This window comes from Sus scrofa, chromosome 14, assembly GCF_000003025.6.
Source record: "Sus scrofa isolate TJ Tabasco breed Duroc chromosome 14, Sscrofa11.1, whole genome shotgun sequence".
In the NCBI taxonomy this organism is placed as follows: domain Eukaryota; kingdom Metazoa; phylum Chordata; class Mammalia; order Artiodactyla; family Suidae; genus Sus; species Sus scrofa.
This window is the reverse complement of record NC_010456.5, coordinates 126,479,940-126,499,210: the sequence shown is the minus strand read 5'-3', so window position 1 is coordinate 126,499,210 and position 19,271 is coordinate 126,479,940. Positions and strand designations below refer to the sequence as shown.

At 47.5% G+C, this 19,271-nt stretch overlaps 1 protein-coding gene across 7 annotated transcripts in view; it reads left to right on the top strand.

Annotated features, from left to right (window-relative positions):
• GFRA1 (GDNF family receptor alpha 1) overlaps positions 1 to 19,271 on the top strand; it is a 226,400-nt gene that overhangs the window by 747 nt on the left and 206,382 nt on the right. For 6 of the 7 annotated variants that reach the window (XM_021073393.1, XM_013983783.2, XM_013983781.2 and 3 more), the window contains exons 2-4: positions 122 to 417; positions 1,309 to 1,602; positions 2,773 to 2,856. In XM_021073393.1, coding sequence (XP_020929052.1) covers positions 378 to 417; positions 1,309 to 1,602; positions 2,773 to 2,856 — 418 coding nt within the window. In that variant the 5' untranslated portion in view covers positions 122 to 377. Of the gene's footprint in view, positions 1 to 23; positions 418 to 1,308; positions 1,603 to 2,772; positions 2,857 to 19,271 lie in introns of those variants that run through there. The other variant, XM_013983782.2, reaches the window with a different exon arrangement.

The window sequence follows — 19,271 nt, the reverse complement described above, 5'->3', positions numbered from 1 at the left end:
GTAGGGGTGGGCCTTCACCCGGGCTCTAAAAGTCCCCCAAGGCGGGAGCAGGGGAAGGCAGAGGGGCGGGGGAGGCTCCTGCCCTCTCCGCTCTCCTTTCAAAACGCACTCTCCCTTCCAGGTTGGGTCGGACCTGAACCCCTAAAAGCGGAACCGCCTCCTGCCCTTGCGCCAGCCGCCCTCCCGGAGCTGAGTCGCCGGCGGCGGTGGCGGCAGACGGACCGGGGAGTTTCCTCTCTCACTGGATGGAGCTGAACTTTGGGCGGCCAGAGCACCGCAGCCATCCGGGGATCGCTGCATGCTGAGGTCCCTCGGCGAGACCCAGCGGCAGCTCGGGATTTTCGGGGGGGGGCGGGGACCAGCTGCGCGCCGGCACCATGTTCCTGGCGACCCTGTACTTCGCACTGCCGCTTCTGGGTAAGTCGAGACCGCCGCTAGATTTCTTATCTGCTGAGTCTTTCCGAAGGGCAGCACTCCACCCCGCCAGGAAAAAAAAAAAAAAAAAAAAAATTTGCAGCCCGGGTGCGGAGGATGTGGGACCGCAAAGTTTCGCTTTGGGGAAGGGGATCCTGAATCCTCAGCACCCCGGGCTGGGGAGGGGGCAGCCAGGCACTTGCCCGCAGCTTTTCTTCCTTGGTTTTTATTTTCTACGTTTTTTTTTAAATGACCTCGCCTGGCAGGAAATTATAGGGTCTGAGCCCTCCAGCCCCAAGCCCGACGCCCCTAGCGAGTTCCGGGGAGCTCTCGGAGGCGCGGCGGGCAGGTGGAGTGTGGGCGAGCACCCCTCGAGGAGAGCAAACTTGGAAGGGAAAACTTTTCCCCGAATAGGGTCTCGGTGCTCCCCGCCGGGCGGACCGGGGACCAGGGCATGTCCTCTCCTCGCTCCCAGCGTCCAGCCCGCCGCCGCTCTCCTTTTTCGAAAGCTCACGGGCTTCAGTCGGGCCCGGGCGGAGCCAGTGGCTGGAGCCGGAGACGGCGGGAGGGCGGCCCTAGAGGCCGAGCTGCCGCTCCGGCAGGTCCGTCCCAGGGCGGCGGGGCGGGCACGAGCGGTGAGCAGCACTAGCTCTTGGGCAAACCGCGAGAAGCCCGCGAAGCCCCGGGGCCCGCGGGGTTGGGGTGGGGGAAAACCAGCGGCGGGAGGGGCCCCGGGCGGGAAAATGGACTCCCGGGCTTTGAGGGGCGAGCGCGCTCCCGCGGGGCGCCCCAGAAGCCAGGTCCTGCACGCGCGCCCCCCCCCCCCCCCGCCCCCGGGCGGGCGCACAACGCCCCTGCTAAGCGGCACTCACGCTCCCTCCCTTCCACCTGCAGACGTGCTCCTGTCGGCCGAGGTGAGCGGCGGGGACCGCCTGGACTGTGTGAAGGCCAGCGATCAGTGCCTAAAGGAGCAGAGCTGCAGCACCAAGTACCGCACGCTGAGGCAGTGCGTGGCGGGCAAGGAGACCAACTTCAGCTTGACCTCGGGCCTGGAGGCCAAGGACGAGTGCCGCAGCGCCATGGAGGCCCTCAAACAGAAGTCGCTTTACAACTGCCGCTGCAAGCGGGGTATGAAGAAGGAGAAGAACTGCCTGCGAATCTACTGGAGCATGTACCAGAGCCTGCAGGGGACGCGTGGCTGTCCTCCTCCCCATCCCCCAGCCCCCAAGGCAGGCGGTTCCCGAGGCCCAGGGGTCTGGCTGACCTCATCCTCTGCTCACTTCTCCCCAGCTGCAGAATGAGGACCTTTCATTGGCCCCGAGGGACGTCGGCAGCTGGTGTTTTCTGCCTCCCTCGCAGCATTGTTGGGGCCCGGTTATTGGAAAACCCGGGAGTGGGTGGAGGGACATCCCAGGGACCCTGCTGACCTCTTTGAAACTTGGTCAGAACATCGCAGTAGGAATCTATTAAAGGCCAGGCCAGGGAACCTGCAACTTTTTCCCCAGGAGGAGAGCTGGCTTCACAGAGCTGGCTTGCACGGCATCTTGCCTGGCGTTTTCTCCATCTCTGTTTCCTTTCTATCCATACTGACATAAGATAAAGAATTGAGAATAAAAGGTTCAGTGGAATCCATTCTATCTTCACCCCCCTCAAACTTGATCAAAGGCAGATGTGGAAAACAAACATTTGTCATTTTAGATTAGCTGAGTCTTGAACCAGCTGGTGTGGTTCAACCTTGGTTAACACAGAAGTGGCTCAGAGAGGGAAAGGTCTCCTTGCCACAGCCATTCATTATAGTGGCAGTTTGGGGTCCTCGTGTGCCAGAGGTGGCTTGTGCCTGTAAATCTAACACAAACATTTAGTGCGCGGAGACTCACGCTGAAAATTTGTAAAACGCAGATTTGACCTCTCAGTGGCCACTTCCTCCAGAACTTATTAATGAAAACCTATTTCAGAGACTGTTTAAAGCCAGAGTACTTGCTTTGCCATGTTTGGGGAGCAAAAAAATGGGGCCTCTTTTGGGTCACCCTTCTTCCATTGGCTCCCGGAGGCAAGCTGGGCTTGTGACATCACCGGTTCCTTCCTCTCTGATTTCATTCCTTAGCAAAGAGTGGGAGAGTTTTCTGGCAAGACTGGGCTGGGTTGCTCTCTGGTGTTCTCATGGCACTCTGAGGAGAGCAAGGACAAGAGAGGCAGAGGAAATGGAAAGAAATAACCAGAGCCAATTGAAGTCTTTGAACGTTTCAGCATCTTTTTTGTTGCACAATCATAACATAATTAGAATTCAGATTCAGTAACAAAACTGTCTGAAATATGTTTGTTTTCTAGATCTGAGCCCAATCTTTCTGTTGTTTTTAGGAAATGATCTGCTCGAAGATTCCCCATATGAGCCAGTTAACAGCAGATTGTCTGATATTTTCCGGGTGGTCCCATTCATACCAGGTAAGGAGATTTATACTTCCTCTCTGATGCCTTCGCCTGCCTGAAATCTGTTGGCTTGAGTTCTCTTTGGCTCTCAAATAGTGTATAAGCAGAGAGTTGAATGGCACAGTGTTTCTGGGAAATTAGAAATAGGATGATGATAATGAAGAGGCAGAATGCCTAGAGATGATTGTAAGACTTGAAAGTAATTCTAAATGAAGTCATGTGGTATGGTGGTTTGAAAGAGGTTGGAGGGAGGTGACTTGGTTTATTTATTTTTTTTTTCACATTAAAATATGATTGGCCAATTCTTGCCAAGGGAGTGCCGCTTCTGTCTGTAGGTGGCAATCGTATTCCCTTCTTGCTGCATACTGTACCCAGTGCCTCTCTGGAAATGGGATCTGTTTAAATGCTGCTGCTTAGTTTACTAGACGCCTGAAGATAATCTCAGATTGTTGAAGAATTTTGGATGGACTCACTTGTCTGCCTTTGACTTAAAGGATTATACTCTACCATTTGTTAACAACAGTTTGTTTTGTTTCTAATTTTTCCTGAGCGTGTACGTGCATGTACAGGAGAATGTATTACGGTACTTTAAACAGTGGTCTCACTTCATGGTTTGTTTTTCCTCTATTTGCAGATATACAGTTGGTTTGAAAGTGAACTTAGTTTTAGAATTGAGTTTTTCATATCATCTACATGCAGACAGCCCCATCAATAATGAGTCAGGCAGTAATTTCCCTTAATGACATACAGATTCCAGATTGATGTTGTCTTTATTTGTTTACAGTTAAGAGATTTTCTCATGTATATATAGCCATCACAAATTATATGTTTCTCTATGATTAAACATGGTGGTTCCCATTGCATTTGATTCTGTGAGATGATGCTTGGGTACTGGTGAGAGTATTCTGGTTTTCTAAATGTTTTATGTTTTCCTGCAGAAAGTCATAGGACCAAGGAAGTGTGTAAATACTGAAATTAGGTGTGGCTGTAAGATACATTCATTCATTCACAGGCATCCACTGAGCATCTACTACATTCTAGCCCTTGGGATTTTGTCAGGGAGCCAGAGAGATGTCACCTCCGCTCTAATGAATCTTAGAGGCAGCCAACAACTGGCATTTATTAAGCTCTTATTCTGTGCCAGGCACTGTTTAAGAGCTTGACATCATTAACTTATGGAATCATTGTGAAGTGCAGCTTGGATATTACTTCCATTTTAGAGATGAGATGATTGAGGCAGGGTGATGTCCAGAAACCAGGCCAAGATCGCCAAACACCTAATTGGTGGAACTAGAATTTGAACATAAATTTAGTTGCAAGGTTTTGTAACATCTACCCCTTGCTACTTGCAGTGTGCTCCTCAGCTCGAACAGTGTGGACGTCACCTAGGAGTTTGTTGGAAGTGTGGAATCTCGGGCTCTGTCCCCGATCTCCTGAACTGGAATTTGCATTTTAAGATAATCCCTGGGCTGCGTGCTTCATATGCACGTGAAGCTTGAGAAGCAAGCACTTCTCTGTATTATGCTTTTGGTTCAGAGGAAAATCTGTGTGTGTGTGTGTGTGTGTGTGTGTGTGTGTGGTCTATTTCAGGATAAAATTTAAGGGGATAAGTTTGGTAAGAGAGGCATTCATACATTATCCTGAATAATGCTGGAAACTTCCACCCCACATCCCTACCAGTGTTCTCAGTGTTCTCCTTTGGCCCATCGAGGGCAATGGCTCAGGTAGTGGAGCAGGGATGCTCAGACAAGTGTGTATGACCATTTGGACACTTGCGGGAACTAGGATGGGGTACCAGAAACCAACCTTGCCTCCTGCTGGCTGGCTGCCTCCTCGGTCTTTGCCCTGCTGTCCGGCAGGATAGAAACCTCCCTGGGGACAGTGAGAGTGAGGAAGTTGGTAAGGAGGAAGGTTCATTTGGGTTTTAATTTCAAAACTCTTATAAGCTATAGGGCTTCAGGAGACTCATTTTCCCCTCTCTGGGTCTCTTTTAGTGTAACGAGGGCACTGGAGTAAATAATCTCCAGTCCTAACAGTCCATGACTCTGAGGGAAGATTAAGGTCACCTCCAGAATCCCTTAACTGGGCTCTTACACTTGCATTTTTCTTTTTCTTTTTTCTGTTTTTGGCTGCCCTGTGGCATATGGAGTTCCTGGGCCAGGGACCAGATCTGAGCTGTAGTTGCGACCTACGCCACAGCTGTGGCATCGCCAGATCCTTTAACCCACTGTGCCGGGCTGGGGATCAAACCCCTGTCCAGGAGCTGCAGAGATGATGCTCCTCATCCTGTTGCACCGTAGTGGGAACTCCGTCACGTGCCTCCTTGCAGTCTTTGCATTCGTTCTCCACTTAAAGTGGCTTGATCATTCTCAGATAGCAGCGGCTCGTCTGGATGTCTTCGATGAGTGCCAGGAGTTCTTCCGCTCATTCATTTATAGCTCCCTCTCTCAGCCAGGTTTCTTTTCATAGCAACTGTGATTCTCAGTTTGTTAAGACCTGGCCTGCTGAGGACCCAGAAGTTATAGTGAATTACTCAGAGCCAGGAATGTCCTGTCTAGAGCTGCTCTTTATATCTCCAGGGCATTGGAGTTAGGTTCCAGCAGTAATGAGCTTTGACCTCTGACAGTGACTGTGTTCCCTAAGTGGGTACAGGAAAGCCAAATGGAGCCACGAGAGGTTTTAAGTCGTTGAATAATGCATGTCATCCAGTTTGGCATTTGAAGAATGGCGAAGGACAGAGGCTCAGGATGATAAATATTGCTTTTCATCGTCTGAATCTGAGTTTCTAGAACATCTTTTCTGTCTTGAGAATCTCTCTGAAGAAACCAGAACAGCGGGGCCTTCGCCTTTTACAGATAGGGTAGCACTTAGAGTTTCCATATTTGGATTTCTCTGCCCAATGCGAAGAGAATGTTTATCCACATACATTAAGTGAGAGCTGAATCCTCTCATCAAAGGAGACGTGTTTGACGTTCTTGCGTTTCCATTTTCTTTGGACTCTTCCAAACCCACAGTCATCTTTGCCATTGTTTACTTGATCGCCCGTTAAAAGGCCATATTGCCGTATTTTCAGCCGTGGGAACAAGGAAGGGAACAAAAATCAGATAGAATCGAAAAACCATCATCTCTGCGCTGAAGCCTGAGCGGCAGAAGAGAAATCCAGCAGCCTTGTCAGGCAAGAATGCGGTGGGAGGTTGGAGGGGTGACTCCTGTGGAAATGCGATAGCAGAAGCAGGGGCCTCTAAGGTGCTTTTAAGGGCTCTGGGAAGTGCCCTTATGGTGGGTGGATGCCAGTGTGGTTTTTAGGGGTCTTGACATGAAGAATCGGGCTGGCAGTGAGGGGGAGGGCACAAAGGAAAAGGCGAGCTGGTGCCAGAGGAGGTCAGAGGGGAGGAGAGACAGCAGGAAAGTGTCTTGGGAGCCCAGGGGGCAGAGCTGTGTGGGCACTGGGCAGCTCATAGGATGAATGTATCAGGTGGCGTTTCACATCTGTGGGTCTCAGCCACGACTGCTATTTAACCTCCGTTCGGCCTTGCGTTTTCTTTTTCACAACACTTTAAGAAGCTGCAAGAAATAAACAGTTTGAAAGGAAGAGGAGCCTATTGGCAATGTTTTGGGACTCTCTGGAGGGGGGGAGAACAAAGCAGTGAGAAAGTTTGAAAGTGCAGGGGGTGTGGAGAAAAGCCTGAAGATGGAGGATCAGAGGGAGTCTGTAAGCCCTTCACGGCAGCAAGAGAGAAGAAGGAGGGCTCTGAGGTCTTAAAGGATTGATTGGGAGGTTGGATTTCTGTAGAGATGAGTCAAGAAGTGCCAGACCTTCCTCAGATGTAATCAGAGTTGATGGACTTGCAAACAAAAGTCAAGTGGAGGGACCGTGGGGAGTGACGTTGGGATTTGAACATCCTCCGTCTGATTTGGTGAAAGACAAAGTTTCAGCCCTCTGGCTTTGCCACCCTTTCCCCACCAAGTCCCAGCAGTGGCTTAGACCTTCCTAGGAAGCCTTAGGATCTTGAGATTTGGTCCCTGAGCAATTAGAAATGGTTTGCTCCAGGATGAGATGCCCCTAAACTCTCTGTTGAGCTGAGCCCCATTTTTTTCTGAAGGATGCTGTAAAGAATGAACCTTGTTTAGCATTTCTGTTTTAATGTACCATCATCTTTATGTCACTATTAAAGAAAATCTTTCCAGACATTTTGACCTGTTGACCAAGAGCCTTCTAAGATCATCTGCTGTCTTGTCAAATCATGACAAGAGAGAAGGGTTCGTACACACCAGCTACTAGGGGTATAGAGTGGTCCCCTCCTTTCCACTTGGCTTGCTAATCATGATGTCGCTGTATTTGAGAACCCGTATAAATTCTTTGTTGTCTAGTCTGGCATATGGTAAACTCCTTCCTAGGCCAGCTTGGCCCTGTCCGCCCTCCCTCCAAGCCCCATCACCTCTCTAGCCAAGCTCCCTGAGCAATCCATTCCCAGGTATTTCATGTACGTTCACTTTCCCAAGCCTTTACACTTGGCTTTGCCTCTGTTTGGAAAGTTGCTGTTAGTTCTTCCAGACCAAGATCAGGTTTCATCTCTGTGGGCCATGCTGGAGTTGAGGACTCTCTCATGCTGCATTTTGCTCTTGTGTTTATGAGAGCTGTTAATCACGGCCTATGGAGACGACTTATTTATGTGTCTGTCTTTTCTACTGGAAAGTCAGGGATGCACTTATTATGCCAGGTGTTTGCTCAGCACCGAGCATCTTTCCTGGTTCTGAGCAGGCGTCTCCTGAAACATGGGTGGTTGAATATCATAGAAGGGCCGTGGAGATCAAGTCTAATTCTCTGCTTTTACAGAATGGAAGCTCAGAGAGGAGAAGCAATTTGGCCAGGGCCACATTGCTTGTGGACAGCCTCCAGAACCTTTATTTGGGCCTGGCACTGCCTTAGGGGAGGGCAGCATTGGCCTCTTTGTGTTCTGCATACTCTCTGGATGCACTTTATCCATTACTGGGGCCTCAGCTACCATGTACACTGATGACTCAGAGCCTTGCCTCCTACTTTGGCCTCTCCTGAGCTCTACACCAGCATTTCAGCTGAAGCCTGGATGACTCCATCTGGTTGTATCTCAGTTACTTTCAACTCGGCACACCCCAAAATGAATCGCATCATCTCTCTCCTTTTCTCCTTCCATCCTTCTCTTGCTGAGCCTCCAATCTTATAAAGTGGCATTCTCTGCTTTAGTTAGGAGCTTTGGAATCATTCTCCACCATCTCCTCTCCCCTTCTCACTCTTTCAGGTGGCCCCATCACCATGTCCTACTGAAATTACCTGCTATCTTTCAAATTGCTGCCCTCTCTCCTTTCCGTGAATCTATCCATCTTATCCTTCACTTGAACTTTACATTGGCTGTCTTACCGGCCCCTCCCGTGTCTAGTTTCTCCCAATCCAACTTGGCCACCCGTTGCCATATCTTACCTTAGTCCCTTGATGACTCACAGGAGTGATTTGGTTTCTGTCTTCCTCCATCGTCTTCTATTAATCGACCCTCCGTCTCGCCCCAGCCACCCCAAGTCCAAGCAAACCAGGTTGACTACTGCTGTCCCACCAGTGCTCCGGGCAGCTTCATGCCTCTTCGTCTTTGTACCCACTGGTGCTGGAGAAAGAACACATGCTCTGGAGTCCGCTCACCTGGCTGCATCCTAGCTCTGCCGCTTACTTTGTCTTGGGCAGGTCATTCGATCTCACTGTACCTGGGACTCCTTGGATGTAAGATGAGATGATGATAATGCCTCCCTCGCAGGGTCTCATGAATGAAAAAGACTACATGTAAAATGCCTTGTGTGGTGCCCGAAATATACTTGGTCCTCAGTAATCTCAGTCATTTTCAATGCTGTGCCAAGGCTATGTTTGCTTTTGGCTCCATAGTGGGACTCTTTTTCAGCAGGACCACGCTCCCCAATCTATGTCTTGAAAAGAATAGCAACCCTAAGCCTTCAGGAAGGCTGCTCATAGACTAGCTTTGGACAAGAAATAAGAAATCTCTCCAATACTTAAAGGGCCCTGGAGGAAAGTTCTGTGTCTTAATAACCCTGTTTGAGTCTTAACTCCCCTTTGGGGAAGGTCTTGCTTATTCCTGCTCTGAATGCCTCTGTTCCTCTGGGGCTCTATCCTTCCTTCTGCTCTTTGGTCGGAGGTGCCTTTGCTGCAGCTGGCTGTCACCTGGGGTGGGAGCTCTTCCTGTGCTTAAGGATTCTTGTGATCAGCCTACCCTTCTCAGCTTGACTGATTCCCATTCTTCTAACCTCTCCCCATAAATCTTCTTTGCAACGCCCCTCATAGCAGGAAGAATTACTGCTCCCTGAGAAGGGCATACCTTAAACCTGGGAGATGCTTCCGTCTCCACAGGCTCTGCTAAGTACACTTACATTTCACTTTCACAGACCACTACTTCTGGCTTTTATTCTCTCCCTCTCCAGCCCCTCGGCCATCCATTTTTATTGTACGATGATAAGAAATTACAAATAGGTAAAAAAGGAAAGCGAATTTAAATCACTCAGAATCTAAGCTGCCAAAGATAACCACTGTAAAACTCTGATATGAGCCTTTTCTGACTTTTCCTATATATATGGATATATGTACGTGTGTGTATGCATATATATTTATCTTCCTTGTTTTTAACAAAAAAGAGTCATAATCTTTGCATGCTTTCATATTACCTGCCTGATGGCCCGAGGAATCTGTGTCTTCTTGTGTCACTGCCCACTTCCTAAAGGCAAATTTTATTATTTAGATTAACTGTCAACCTCCAGAAGTTTCATGAATAAAGCGTCAGGTCATTCCAGTGTCTAGCTACTTATGGCAAAGGCCAGAATATTCCAGGGCCGGCTGTGAAAGTAGAGACAGTCAAATATTTTGCGTAGTGTTACTGTAGGTCCCGTTACCAGAAGAGGCGAGATAAAACATCAGTGAGTGACAGGTAATTGCATGAACTGAAGATTGTTACAAGGTGCAAAATTATTTATAGCCAATATGTCTGTCCTCATTCCTTCTCCTTAGTCCTCTGAAGTATTTCTTGCTGCCATCTCTTAATTTTTCTGCTGTCGAAGCGGATTCTCTCCAAAGGATATCTTTGTTGTTGTTGTTGTTCTTGGGGATACAGTGCCGAATCCGCAAGAGAAATTATCAGGATTGTTTGGTCCAGAGAGCACCTGTCCAAGAGTCAGGAGACTGGTGCTCTGCTTCCTGCTTTGCTCTAACTACTCAGTGACCTTGGGCAAATGTCTGCCTTTCTGGAGGGGCATCTACTCCTTTTGTAAGGTGAGGGCAGTGGGCAAGGGTGATCTGTAACATGTTCTCCTGCTTTCTCTAAGGGCTTGCATATTGAATCTTGTATCATCCTGGGACTTACTCGTTTTCTTTCTAGCCCTTTCTTCTTGCCAAAGAAACCCGACGCCTTGCCATGTATGTTTTTTCCTATTAATAACATTTATAAAGCATAATTTATTCAACATGTACCTTACTGTGAACCAGAATGTATTTAAAGCATCTCATTTGAATCCATGGAAGAAGATAAAATAAGAAATAAGTGGAGAAAATAAGGAAAAGGGGAACATCAGAGCAGGAAAGGGAAAAAGAAGCCCGGGGTGAGTTCAGAAGACAAAATGCATGTCATAAGATGATATTAAACAAATTTAATTATCAGAAGTACTGTGTTAAAACAAAGGGATAAATAAAATCCCTGGATTGTGGACGCGGTAGGACCTTTGGAGGGCATTCTAGTCCAATCCCCTTATTTTCCTGATAAGAAAACTGAGAGTTCCATAAATTCCTAGGACAATAAAACATAAATTGTCCAGGACAGTGATGACAAGTAAAATTAGGTATGTGTTTGTTTTTAAATTGATATTTGAAATTCTCCATAGCCCGCATTTCCCCACCTCCTTTATCTTGTCCTTCACCTGCTCCCCGGCTGTGCCCTGTTTTAGGGTACCAGTTAGTGTGAGAACCGCAGCCTTTGACTTTAGTGAAGTGGGGAGCTGTCCATTGTTTTGGAATTGTTTTTGGAACAATAGTTAATTAATAAGTGTCTGTTTGACAATAGGAGCCAGTGGCCTGCATGCTAATTTTCATATTGTTTGGCTCCCTTCAGACTTGTCTGCAAGGAAAACTGAGAAATTATTTGTTGCTTTCAGCTCTCCCAGCCTTCAGATTTTTTTTTTTTAAATTAATCTTTTGCCTGGAATTTTTGTTAAAGAAACTAACCACTTCCTGTAATTTAGAGACTCAACTAGCTGGGTCAGTGATGAGAACGAATGGGTAATTTGCATAAGGGGCTAATTTATTATGTCCCCTGGGCATTTCTTTCATCTCTCTTCCCATTCTAATTAATGTTCTAAGAGGGTCTATCACCATATCAGAAATTAGGGGTGAAAGCAGCCATTGTTAACCTTTATTCTTATGATTTTTTATCTTCTGTGATCTTTTAACCATTTTCTTTTCATATCTAGGGATTTGCCCCGGGAGGGCCGGGCACCGTATGGAGAGCAGATTTTAGGGGTGTGCTCTTTTCTGATCTTTTCTCAAATACTAGGTAGTTGTAAAAATAAAAATGACTCAGGATAGCTGTCCAACCACAGAGGGATTTGTAAAACACACAGAAGGGTACGGTCTTGGTGCAGAATTGTTTCTAAATTTGAGCCCGCTAAAACTTCCGTCTATGTAAACACGTATATACACACATACACAGAAAGAAGTGAGTTTGTGAATCTGCCTGTTTACCTGCGTGAATATTTACAGGGCGTGTGAGTGTGGCTATCTATATTATGAAACATTTTGTCTCAAAAAGATCTTCCTTGACACGTGTTCCAGTTGGTTCTGGCTGTGACAAAGGCAGCTGTGTGTGAGAGAGTGTGACACAGCTGAGGAAAGGCAAGAGAACAAGCAATTTCTTCGAAAATCAATTGCAATTTACTCCTACTAAATTGGCCCATGGTCCGCCCTGTCCACGCATTAGCATATGACAGACTTTTAATCATTTGGTCAAATGGGCTATTTTTGGTCAAACCACTGTTGCCTCTGGGACTCTGCCCACAGTCCTAGAGCTATGTTATCTCCAAACCTGCAGGGCCTTTAAAAAGGAGGTGTGGGAGAGGAGTTCCCTGGGGAACCTCTGCTGAGTTCCCTGTACTGGGATGCCTGTTCAAGGCCATTCTTTCTTCTGGACCCCAAACCATGCGAAAAGGTAGCTATTATGGTCTCTGATTTCTGAAGGGGAAACCTAAGATCAGAGAGGTTGAGAGACTTTGTCAGCACAGCCAATAAGTGGAAGAGTTAAGTTAGGTCTCTTATTCCTGCATCTCTAAAGCCTGTGCTCTTTCTGTTGTCACTTTTTTTTTTTTTGTCCTTTTGTCTTTTTGTCTTTTTGCCATTTCTTGGGCTGCTCCCGAAGCGTATGGAGTTTCCCAGGCTAGGGGTCTAATCGGAGCTGTAGCCACTGGCCTACGCCAGAGCCACAGCAACTTGGGATCCTATCCGCATCTGCAACCTACACCACAGTTCATGGCAATCCCGGATCCTTAACCCACTGAGCAAGCGCAGGGATCGAACCCGCAACCTCATGGTTCCTAGTCGGATTCGTTAACCACTGCACCACGATGGGAACTCCTCTGTTGTTACTTTATGAAATGTTAAGCACAGAGCTGATCCTTTATTAAGGAGGCGCAATCTAGTCCCTATTCTCCCTCCTTAATTCCCAGTTTCTCTTCCTCTGTCTTCCACCTTAAACGCTTTTTGACAAAGGGCCTTTAAAGTTGAAATATAAACCAGTATCTTTTATTTTAATATTTAGCCCTGCATCCCGATGGGTTCTTAATTGACAACTGAAATCCAGAACACACATGCTATTAAAACCATTCCTGCGGAACTGCAGAAATATTAACCAAAGAAGCAATTTCTGGATTGTATCTTTTTTCATTTCAGCGTGATATGGAAGGTTTCTAAAGTAGAGCAGAATGCCTCGGGCCATGTTTCTGTCATGTTGTCATATAAATAGCATTACACAGTGGTAAAGAAAGGAATACATAGTTTAGTCCCACTTTAGGGTGACCTAATATGCTATTCATTTGTCTTCCGTCACGCTGGTACCACTTTCCCTCGCGTCCCTCTGAATGGTCTTAGATACACCATGCCGACTGTTACTTCTGTTGCCCTTTGTCCATTATCGTTTTGTGTACAGTTAATAATGTATGAAAATAAGCATTGATTGCACTCTTTGTCGGAATAGGCCAGCAGGTTTCTTAAAGTCCATGTTTATGAAATGTTTCATTGATCCCTGTTAGGATGAGTTTCATGTAAGCTCTTGATGAAGAAGATACTGGGAGATCGGCGAATTTTGCAGCCTCCTTGATGGACCCATGATATTCTCCCATCCTTACAGATAGCACGTGGCCTTTTAATGGAGAAAGGAGGGACCAGGCTGGCACTAAACAAACTTCCGATTGAAAATGGTTACCCTCTCTGTCAGACCCTAAAAGAAATAAAAATAATTCAACAGCTGTGAGAGGCAAGGAGCTAGGTGTTTTACATACAGGAACTCATGGCAACCTTGGTGGAAGGTAATCTTAGCCCCACTTGATGGATGAGGAATCTGAGACCTAAGTAAGAAACTGGTCTGAGGCCACATGCCTGAGTACGGGTAGCGCCCCATTCTCATCCAGAACGTCTGCCTCCAGAACCCATGTTGAAGCATCCAGTTGCCTACATATAACAAGAAGGATAGTTCCGGAAAGTCAAGGGTACAAACTGCCGGAAGGCATTTTGTACTGACTTATACGTATGTGTGTATGTGTCTGACATATATAATATAAAACCTCATATATAAATATATATATATATATAAAATATGTTTAATATAATGAAGAGAATTGGACCGTTTCTGTGATTTCTATTAATTTTCAGTCTTCTGATGTGATGGAATGACATTTCTGCCAAATTCATTCATCACATATTTATTGAGCACTTACTAGGAGCCTAGTGAGAGGCCTAAGTGATTCAGTGGTGAATAGAACCCTATCATTGCCTTCTATGAATTCTTTGTTGTTTTAGGGATAGGTATAAAACAAGCAAAATACGTTGCAAAGTGGTAGGTGAGGAGTTCCCTTTGTGGCTCAGTGGTTAGTAAATCTGACTAGGAACCATGAGGTTGCGGGTTCGATCCCTGCCCTTGCTCAGTGGGTTAAGGATCCGGCATTGCCGTGAGCTGTGGTGTAGGTCACAGACGCGGCTTGGATCCTGTGTTGCTGTGGCTCTGGCGTAGGCTGGTGGCTACAGCTCCGATTAGACCCCTAGCCTGGGAACCTCCATGTGCCGCAGGAGCGGCCCTAGAAAAGGCAAAAAGACCAAAAAAAAAAAAAAAAAAAAAAAAGGAGTGGTAGGTGAATGAGTAGAACTCCCTACAAAGCATAACTGACTAGAAGGAGTTATGGGTCAGAGAAGGCTTGCTGAAGAGGACTTGGGCTGGATTTTGAGGAGTGGATAGGAGTTTGGTAAATAGAGATGGTTAGGCAGGGCATTCCAGGCAGAGGCAGCCGCATGGGCAAAGGTGTGGAGTGTCTAGGGTGCTGTGATGAGCTACTTGCTATGGCTGTTCAGGGGCTTGGCCTTTGTCTCAGTAGAACCAGGGAAGGATGATGGCTAATTTACTTCAGCACTGTTGGAATCTTCAGGTTGAATCCTATGAAATTGCCATTTTTGTAGGTCATCATGGTAGAATAGCGGACATTTTTTATGGTTCAACTTAATATAGTTTTGTGTCATAAAAGCACACACAAGGACTGGATGCTTCCAGACTAGGGAATGACCTAGGTCTGCTATGGGTTAGTAACTCCTCATCTCAGAGGGCTCCTATTTGCCCCGGCTCCTGATGAGCACAGAGCAAGTGTAGGTCAAGTTCAAGCTTCTTTCTCCCAGACCTTCTCCTTGGGGGGGAGGGGGGAAGAGGCACAAGGCACCAAGGGCATACGGCTCCCCATTTAGGTACCAAAGGTGGGCAGAGGAGCTGCCTTGGCCTCACAGGTGGTCCTGGGAAGGGGTTGGGGCACACGGAGCGCAGGTGACAGCAGAACAGAGAGGTGCCAGCAGGAGTGGGTGCAGAAAGCAGAGTGGTCTGGATCCAGGTCGTGAAAAGTCTTCATGCCAGGAACCATTTTGGCTTGTAGCAGGAGAAAGATGTTATTGAAAATTGTTCAGTGGGGCCCCTTTAACACTGAGTGACCCATCTGGTGAAAGGAAGCAGCCTGGAGGCCAGTGGGAATGTGGACAGTCTTGGATTCCTAAGAGGAATGGCTCTCCATCTGCTTCTGCAATAGTCCAGTCCTACCCCCAGTGCTGTCCTCTATCCTGGAATCAAGATGGGCTTCTTCTTCTTCTTTTTTTTTTGCTATTTCTTGGGCAGCTCCTGCCGCATATGGAGGTTCCCAGGCTAGGGGTCGAATCGGAACTGTAGCCGCCGGCCTACACCAGAGCCACAGCAACGTGGGATCCGAGCCGCATCTGCGACCTACACCACAGCTCACGGCAACGCCGGATCGTTAACCCACTGAGCAAGGGCAGGGACCGAACCCGCAACCTCATGGTTCCTAGTCGGATTCGTTAACCACTGCGCCACAACGGGAACTCCAAGATGGGCTTCTGCTTTTTAACTTGGGGACAGTGGCTCCAGCATTGGCATTTGGAACTCCAGGCCAGCACTGTCCTTCTGGCTGGGAGGGCTGGTCCTTTGGAACCCTGGTGGATGGTGCCTGTTGGGATGTCTCGACATATGAACTTGTTTCTGCATTTCGTTTCTTTTCTATATCCTGTTTCATTCTTCTGACTCCCTAGTCCTGAGTCTCACTTGGCAGTTCTCTGAACCACATTCTCTCAACCTGCTTCAGAACATTGCACAAGAGACTGTCTGACTACAAACTCAAAAGATTCTAAATGCAGGGAGTTGTCTTAATTGAAAGAGATGCCCGCTAACCCCAGGGCAAGCCCGGTGAGGGAAGGATGAGGAGGCAGGGCCGCTGGGACTGCAGCCAGTAATTACCGCAGCTCACAGAGTGGTTCCTCAGAAGAAGCCAACTCTCTCTGTCCTTCCTTGAGCCCAAGGTGTGTTTATGGTGTTGTTTTAATGATATCATTGGGGTGGGAGAGGGGAGAGGTGGTGCTGCTCTTTCTGGCTGCTGCTGATCTCCTGCCCAGAGCGGGCAGTTCTTTCCTCCAGAGCCACCAGGCAATCGCCTGTGTTCATTCCAGAGCCTGGGGTGGGGCTGGGGAGGGGCAGGGGGTGAGGGCCTGATGATCCTAGGAAATGACAAAAGTGCAGAATGGCAGGGGTAAGGAGGAGAGTCTGGGGGCGAAGCACACCCAGGTTTGAGTTCTACATTCTGGCACTTACTCGCTGCGGGACTCTGGCTTAATAGTGGGAAGCCCTGTAAATGGGGGTAATAACAGTATCCAGTTCTCAGGGCTATTGGCGGTCATGTTTAAGAAGAGCACTGGGAAGTACTTGAGAAATGGTAGCTGAAGAATGGCTGGTTTCTTCCTTTTATATGCGCCCCCAATCCTTTCTCCATCCTCTCCCAATTTATTAACTGGATACAGGAATAGAAGGTTATTTGAGCAGAAGTCTTTGATCACAATGGATGATCACAATTCAATTTAGCCCCAAACATCGATTATCTTCTCTGAAAATAGCAATAGTCACATTCTTTGAGAACCTACTCTGTGCCTGGCCCTGTGCTAGTTGCTGGGGAGATGATGGGAGCAGAAGGGGCGCAGAGCACAGGGAGTGCCAGGAAGGAATGGGAGGGAGGCGAGACAAAGGGAACTAGGATGCAAGAAAGAAAGCTCTGGAAGAGGAGGCGCTGAGACTGGGGTGCAGGGACGTGGGGAATGGACTGCTGGTGAGCCCAGGCGCGTTGGTAGGAAAGGAAAGGGTGTTCACCCAGCCCGGAAAATTCATGTTCGATATATGGTCTAGCCCTGTGTTGAGCAGCTGCAAGCGCGGTGCAAACCTAGTGTGTCTTTTTCCCTGATTATTCTCAAGAATGTTTAAAAAATGTAATGTTTGCAAACAAAGTAGAAACAGTGGAAGCCTTGTTTTCTATTAGCAGGATAAGGTTCACTGGCTATGGGTATTTTTTCATTCTTGTCTTCCAAATTGTAATTTTAAAAGATGAGGCATTTCATATTCAAGAGTTTTCCTTTGTCTGAAATAAATTATTCATTTCTACCCACTTTCAGAAACAATGAGCGTAATACTTAATGCATCACAATTAAGCGGGTGTAGCTTCATATAAAATTATGTTCTGTGCATGTTGGTGGCAACAGAGCAGTGTATCCTATATCTTGTCGACATTTGTTCCTCATAAGCAAAACATAAAGAAATGGAGACTCAGAAATGTGTTTTCTTTCCTCTCCCGGTGGAGGAGGGGTAACTTTAGACCCAAGCAGCCTTGTTTTTGACATTGCACAGCTGCTGGGGGCTAGGTCACTGTGCAGAGAAAGTGGACTTACTGCTACTAGACTGTGCTTGGGGTCAGGTGAGGGTCAGGATTTTTGAGCACTGCCCATTCATCTCTGTCCCCTTTGTCTGGGTTTGAGGTCCTTCAAGAATCTTCTCATAGAAGGGCATACCCTGGACATTTCCTTTGGGGTTTGGTGGCAACTGCATCCTGAGTACTGGCCGGTTGGTCATATGGACCTTTGCCAAAGACCTGGCTTTTCTAAATACCTTGTGTGTGTGTGTGTGTGTGTGTGTGTGACAAGATCCTCCTTAGGAAAATAGGCATTGCCAGCAAGGATTGAGATTTCCATGGAAAGCCTCTGCAGGCTTGCAGATTGAGCTTCGATGATCCCCAGGAACTAAAGTCCCAGTTCTAAGGTTAAAGTCATTGTTGACTGTGATGGCGAGAGAGCCATTGAGAAAAACATTACTTGTGAAATGCCTGCTGGGTGCCAGCAGTAGGCTACCAGAGGTCTTCATGGGTTATTTCATTTAATCCTGATAAAAGCCCTGAGGGCTCGGAGTAGGGTGGGGGCATGATTTACATTTTAGGTAAGAGGAAACTCGGACTCAGAGATGTGGAGCGATTTGCCTAAGGCTACGCAGCTAGTTGTTGGAAGATCTTGCATTGGAGCCAAGTTTATCCAGCCCCAAAGGCCTAGGTCTTTGCCTGCTTTTCCTGTTTGTTGCCTTTTGGATTGTTAGGTAAGAACAAAAGCAACCAGATGCTAAGATGGATTCTCAATTACTTACAGTCTAAGCACTATTTTGTATTTGAATAGAAACAATGATATCTTCCTAATTTTAGGGAGGCCTAGGAAGAATGCCCCAGACTTGGCCAGAAGTTTTCCCCAGATGCTTCCCTGCCCTTCGCCTTGGTTTAGTTGGTTGAGTATCTGCCTTTGTCGGATGGACTGCCCCATCCTCCAAGCACATGGGCGCTCCTAGGGGTCTCTGTTTCCACCTGTGCGCTGGCCCCATGCCTCTGGATTTTTTTTTTTTCTTTTTTTTTTAGGCCTGCACCTGCGACATAGGGAGGTTCCTCAGGCTAGGGGTCAAATTGGAGCTGCAGCTGAGGCCTATGCCACAGTCACAGCAATGCTGGATCCGAGGCACGTCTGTGTCCTATACCACAGTTTGTAGCAACACTGAATCCTTAACTCACTGAATGAGGCCATGGATCGAACCCGAATCCTCATGGATACTAGTTGGGTTCTTAATCTTCTGAGCCACAGCAGGAACTCTTCACACCTCTGGACTTTCTGCTGAGTCCCTTGCTCTGACCCGTATTTCCCTTGCAGCCTCTGCACTCTCAATTTGAGGGGCCCTCTCTTAGCATCCTGAGAAGTAGTAGCCATCCTGCTGCCTGCTGGCTCGTTCCAGCACGATATCCTGGCTGTAACTCTGACATGTTCCATGTTGAATTTGCCTTCTCTCCTCAGCCTGGGGCATCAGGTAGAGGCCTGTTATATCTTAGGGAGATGTGTTTATATGTTGGAAGGAGCAGGGCCGAAGTGGAAAAAATGTGGATTTGGAGTCAGACCTGGGTCTCCATCCTGACTTCATCGTTTCTTAACTTTGGCAAGTTATTCAACGGCTTGAAGCCTCAGTTTCTTGATTGGTTCAGTGTGAGTCATATCTGTGCCATAGGGTCATTGTGAGTATCGGATCTGAGTTGTGAGAGATTGCGTTTAAGTCAAAATGAGAGAGGTTCTTACGAAACAAAGCAAGAACTTATCAGCCTCAAGACATTGCACTGAACTAAGGTAGGACGTGGTGGGCTCTGGGCTCATCCTTCTAGCTTTTCTCCAACTTGGTGGCTGCTTGCTGCAGACCTCTAACTGCATTTTTAGTTGCCACCTTGAGATACATGGTGACCGATGGCCTGGTTCACCTGTAAAA